This window comes from Hirundo rustica, unplaced genomic scaffold (assembly GCF_015227805.2).
Source record: "Hirundo rustica isolate bHirRus1 unplaced genomic scaffold, bHirRus1.pri.v3 scaffold_336_arrow_ctg1, whole genome shotgun sequence".
In the NCBI taxonomy this organism is placed as follows: domain Eukaryota; kingdom Metazoa; phylum Chordata; class Aves; order Passeriformes; family Hirundinidae; genus Hirundo; species Hirundo rustica.
The window spans coordinates 25,052-30,042 of record NW_026690382.1 but is presented as its reverse complement, the minus strand read 5'-3'; the positions used below and the strand labels follow the sequence as shown (position 1 = coordinate 30,042).

The 4,991-nt window shown below is 56.3% G+C and overlaps 1 protein-coding gene across 1 annotated transcript; it reads left to right on the top strand.

Annotated features, from left to right (window-relative positions):
- Positions 1-1,314: 1,314 nt before the first annotated feature.
- On the top strand, positions 1,315-4,083 carry LOC120747956 (olfactory receptor 14J1-like). Its single transcript, XM_040054018.2, has 2 exons — positions 1,315-1,519; positions 3,128-4,083. Exon 2 carries the CDS (start codon positions 3,151-3,153, stop codon positions 4,081-4,083), a length of 933 nt encoding a protein of 310 aa, XP_039909952.1. The 5' UTR covers positions 1,315-1,519; positions 3,128-3,150.
- Positions 4,084-4,991: the final 908 nt, after the last annotated feature.

The following is a 4,991-nucleotide window of genomic DNA, read 5'->3' as shown; positions in this document are numbered from 1 at the left end:
TGTCATTCTGGTAAAGGCACTCATGGCTCAAATGGAAATCCACCTCCAAACTCCCCATATATCCAAAGGTTGCTCTCAGAAAAAAAGCTGCAAGGACAAACAGGTCTGGCTTGCCTTGGCCTCTGGTGAGTGCCTCTCATCTGCCTTCAAAACAATGAGGTTCTGTGGTTTCCTTCCTAAAGAAAGGAACCGTCCTTCTTTTCCAGGTGCCCATGGCCTCAAGCCCTTGACCACTGTATGGGGACAAAGGAGCTCTGTGCTCAGTGGAGACTGAGGACAGGGGACAGAGCCCTGGGAGTGCTTGAAGGCTGATTTCAGAGATGGGGGATCATTTTGACATGGCAGAAAACAGAGAGAGAAAGAAAAAAATATGCAGAGGGCAGCTGGAGAAGTCCAGACTGGACACCAGGAGAAAAAAATTTCTCTCCCAGGGCAGGGCTGTGGTACAACACATCTCCCAGAAGGAGTCTGGAGCAGTCCAAGGCTCTGTGTGCCCAGGCAGAGGCAGGCAGGACACAGAGCTGTCAGCAAAGGAAGGGGCCAGCGAGGTGGGGCAGCCGGGGGATGACGACAGCCTGCAGGGACAGAGGCACAGGGCATGGACACCGTAGGACAGCCTGGGCTGGAGAGGGCACAGGGATGGGCAGCAGCTGAAAGGCCCTGACAGAGCCAACTCCTGCAGCACTTTGGCCATGGCTGCTGGCCCTGGCACTGAGGCCAGGAGGGGACAAGTGACCCTTGCAGCCCTGGGGCCTCATTGCCTCCTTGTCCCTGCTCAGCAGCCTGGCAGGGGCCACCCCATGGTGCTGCTCTTGGAATTGCACATCCCCACATCCCAGTGCCCTGGGAAGAGCCCTGAGCAAGGAGGGAGGGACAGGATCTGCCTTGGCAGGGGCTGGAGCTCAGGCCTTGGCCCTTTGCATTCATGAAACACATCCAGGTTTGCTCAGCATTAGAGACAACTTTGCCTTACTTGTCCCCACCTGTCATCACTGCCTCCAGTGTTTTGCTCTAACTGGAACTTGGGGACAATTTCATGTGAATTGTGTCCCTCAGTGGGACCCATTAAAAGTTAAAGAAACTTTGGACTTTGAATCTGATTGTGAGTTCTTGAGAAGTTTTTTGAGCACACTCTGAGGGACTGATTCTGATGTAAACAACACCAAAGCCCCAAGAGGGTCATTAAAATATTTGTGCTGTGTCTGTGCTGCTGAGCTGGGCTGGGCTCCTGGCACAGAGGCAGCTCCTGGCAACCAAGAAGAGCTTAAAAACACATTGCTCTTGATGAGCAACTCTTCTCCCAGCCCAGCAGGGCTGGGGCACTGCCTGCAGCCACCCTGGGCACAGCACACAGGCACAGAGAGCTTCAATCACTCAGGGCTGGGAAGGAGCTGAGAAGTGACTGAGGGAGAATCACTCCCAGCCCTTGACACAGGAACCTCTGGCTGCAGGACACAAGGCAGCTGCAGCTCCTGCAGTGATCTCCTAAAGCTGCAACATCCCAATGCCTACAGACTCTGTGAGTACATTCTCTGATTATCTCTTGTGCAGAGCAGCCAGGGGTGCCCAGGGCTGTCCTGCAGAGCAGGGTCCTGCAGCCCAGGGTGCTGTGCTGGGCCAGGGACTCTGCTGCCTGCCAGGGACAGCTCTCAGCCAGCCCTGGGAGCTGCTCCCAGCACTGGGGGACAAGATCTGGGTGGAAGGAGACAGCTGGTAAGGCATGGAAGTGTTCTCCTTGTGTGGTGAGGATGCTGCATTGTTCAGGACTGCTCCCAGCATGACATTTAACTGCAGAACATTTCTGAGTAGATTATAGAGGGATCACAGCAAGTCAGGGGCTGCATAAAAGAGAAAATCCTGCTTTATTAATCTACAGCTCTGGGTTGCCTGGATTTCAAATTGCACATAGATATTCATCTTTCAGTTCAGGTTGAGAAAAATAAAACATTTTTCTCTCAGACCTTAATAAACCAGACAGTGACAGAAATCAGCAGAGGGTTCCTTGCAGGAAGCATCAGTGTCGCTTTTCCAGCCTCCTCAGGGCTGCTCTGATGTTGCCATCAGAGCCTGCAGAGCCAGAGCTGCCCCTGGGCAGTGCCTGAGCTGGGAGGGCTCTGCAGGGCAGAGCTGAGCCCCCAGGGCTGGGCTGGGCTCTGGCAGCACTGGCAGGGCCCAGCCCCGGGCACAGGGAAGCAGCTGCAGGCAGGGACAGCTCCAGGCAGCAGAGCCCTGGGCAGGCAGTGGGGGGAAAGTGCCACCAAGATGTGCTGGGATATTTCAAGACCTCTCCAAAGCAAACTATTCCATGATTACTTTTTTTTTAAGAGATCCCCATGCCAGGACACTGCAAATGGGGTGTCCCAGCTCCCTCTGCCCCAGGGAGCTCTGGGCAGGGCAGGCTGGATGCTGGGAATGAGCTGACTCTCCTCCAGCAGTGCCATGGACAGGACACTTGTTGTGTCCTGGGGATGCCATCCAAGCTGTGAGCTGCCTCCAAAAGACACTGGGAACAGGAGTGTCCTTGGCCAGGAGTGGGGCTGAGACTCTGAGAAAGGCTGAGCCAGTTTGCTCTGCTGTGGCTCCCTCTGCTCTCAGCTGTGTCAGGCTGATTTCCAGGGGAACACAGGGACTGCCCTGGATCTCAGAAAGGGCAGCTGGGGACAGATGGAGTGACAGAGCAGCTCCCCTCACCCTTCACTGAGTTACAGCCAATGCTCTTGCCTTGCACAGTTCTCTCTGATCTCCCTGGGCACAGCAGGAAACCCTCTCCAGCTGCCTTTGGCCATCACCGTTCCTTAGCCCTGGCACAGGAGATGCTGCCAAGCTCCTCTGCCTCAGGAGCAGTTTGGGCTGATGAAGTCCAAGCCCAGGACTGGCCCCTGCCCCTGTTCCCATGACCCCAGTGCTGCAGAGCAGAGCTGACCCCTCGGTGTCCATGGGCAGAGCCCCTGCTCATCACAGCAACGGGGCCAGATCCCAGCAGAGCTCCAGGCACAGGGCTGAAGGAAGGGCTCTGAGAAAAGGAAAATTGGGTGGCACAGAGCAGCAGGGGCATGGGTGGGAGAAAGGACTTGGATACTGCTCAGCAAAGTCTCCCCTGAGTTGTCACTGTCTCCTCCTTCAACAGGACTCCATGGCCAGAGTGATGAAATGTCCAACAGCAGCTCCATCAGCCACTTCCTCCTGCTGGCATTGGCAGACAGGCGGCAGCTGCAGCTCCTGCACTTCTGCCTCTTCCTGGGCATCTCCCTGGCTGCCCTCCTGGGCAACGGCCTCATCATCAGCGCCGTAGCCTGTGGCCACCTCCTGCACACGCCCATGTTCTTCTTCCTGCTCAACCTGGCCCTCACTGACCTGGGCTCCATCCTCACCACTGTCCCCAAAGCCATGCACAATTCCCTCTGGGACACCAGGAACATCTCCTACAAAGGATGTGCTGCCCAAGTCTTTCTGATTTTCTTCTTCCTTGCATCAGAGCTTGCCCTCCTGACCATCATGTGCTACGACCGCTACGTGTCCATCTGCAAACCCCTGCACTACGGGACCCTCCTGGGCAGCAGAGCTTGTGCCCACATGGCAGCAGCTGCCTGGGCCAGTGCCTTTCTCTATTCACTGCTGCACACAGCCAATACATTTACCCTGCCCCTGTGCCATGGCAATGCTTTGGGACAGTTTTTCTGTGAAATCGCACACATCCTCAAACTCTCCTGTTCCAAATCCTACCTCAGGGAACTTGGGCTTCTTGCAGTAAGTGCCTGTTTAGCATTTGGTTGTTTTATATTCATTGTTTTCTCCTATGTGCAGATCTTCAGGGCTGTGCTGAGGATCCCCTCTGAGCAGGGACGGCACAAAGCCTTTTCCACCTGCCTCCCTCACCTGGCTGTGCTCTCTCTGTTTCTCAGCACTTCCATATTTGCTCACCTGAAGCCCCCCTCCATCTCCTCCCCATCCCTGGATCTGGCCCTGTCAGTTCTGTACTCAGTGGTGGCTCCAGCCCTGAACCCCCTCATCTACAGCCTGAGGAACCAGGAGCTCAAGGCTGCAGTGTGGAGACTGATGACTGGATGGTTTCAGGAACATTAAAGCGATGGCAAATTTCTGCAAATTATTTGGAATAAAAGTCTTGATAGGTTGGTTTTGTTATGGGTTTTTTTTTTTCCCTTAGTTTTACATTTTTATTATTGTCCAGAAAGTCAAGACATTCCTTGGGCCATTTCTCATTTTGTTTATCTCCACCTTCCCTATGGCCACACACTGTGTCAGTGAGGGGCTGCACTCTTGGTGGCTTTAAAGGAACTCAAGGATCTCCCAGCCAAGTCTTCTGCAGAGATCCCCCTTTTATTCCCTTCTCTGCAGCTGCAGCAGCAATGTCTGTGTGCAGAGCTGGGGGCAGATCAGTGCTGGCACAGCAGCTGTGCCCAGGAGCAGCAGCACTTGGTGTTGCCAGTGCTGCTCCCGTGCCCCTGCCCCGCTGCCCTCCTGGCCCTGGTGTTGCTGTAGGGCCTGAGTGCTCTCGGGGCCGGGCACAGTGCTGGGGGTGGCAGTGCCGGGGCTGCAGCAGGGACAGGCCATGGGCACTGCTGGGGCAGCGCTGACGCCTCAGGGCAGGGCCTGGGGGCTCCAGGCTCCTTGCCCAGGCTCTCTCCAGAACACGCCCAGGCCAATGCTCAGCAGAGAAAAGCCCCGTGAGCAGCCCCAGGGTGGCCGTGGGCAGGCTGGGGGCAAACAGCGTGGCTGGGGCTCTGCAAGGTGCCTGGGGGAGATGGGAAGGAGCAGCAGAGCAGGGGCTGATCCATCCCCACTGCGCTGGACACCCCAGGGCAGCGTCCCAGAGCGTCCTCATGCACCTGCCAACAACATCCCCCCTCTGCAGCCCTGGCTTCTCCCCCAGCTCACACAGGTGCCGCATCCTTGCAGGCACAGACACGGCAGCACTGGCTCAGGAGCCCCTGTTTGCACTGCCCAGAGCAGGCGTGAGCACCCCCATGGTG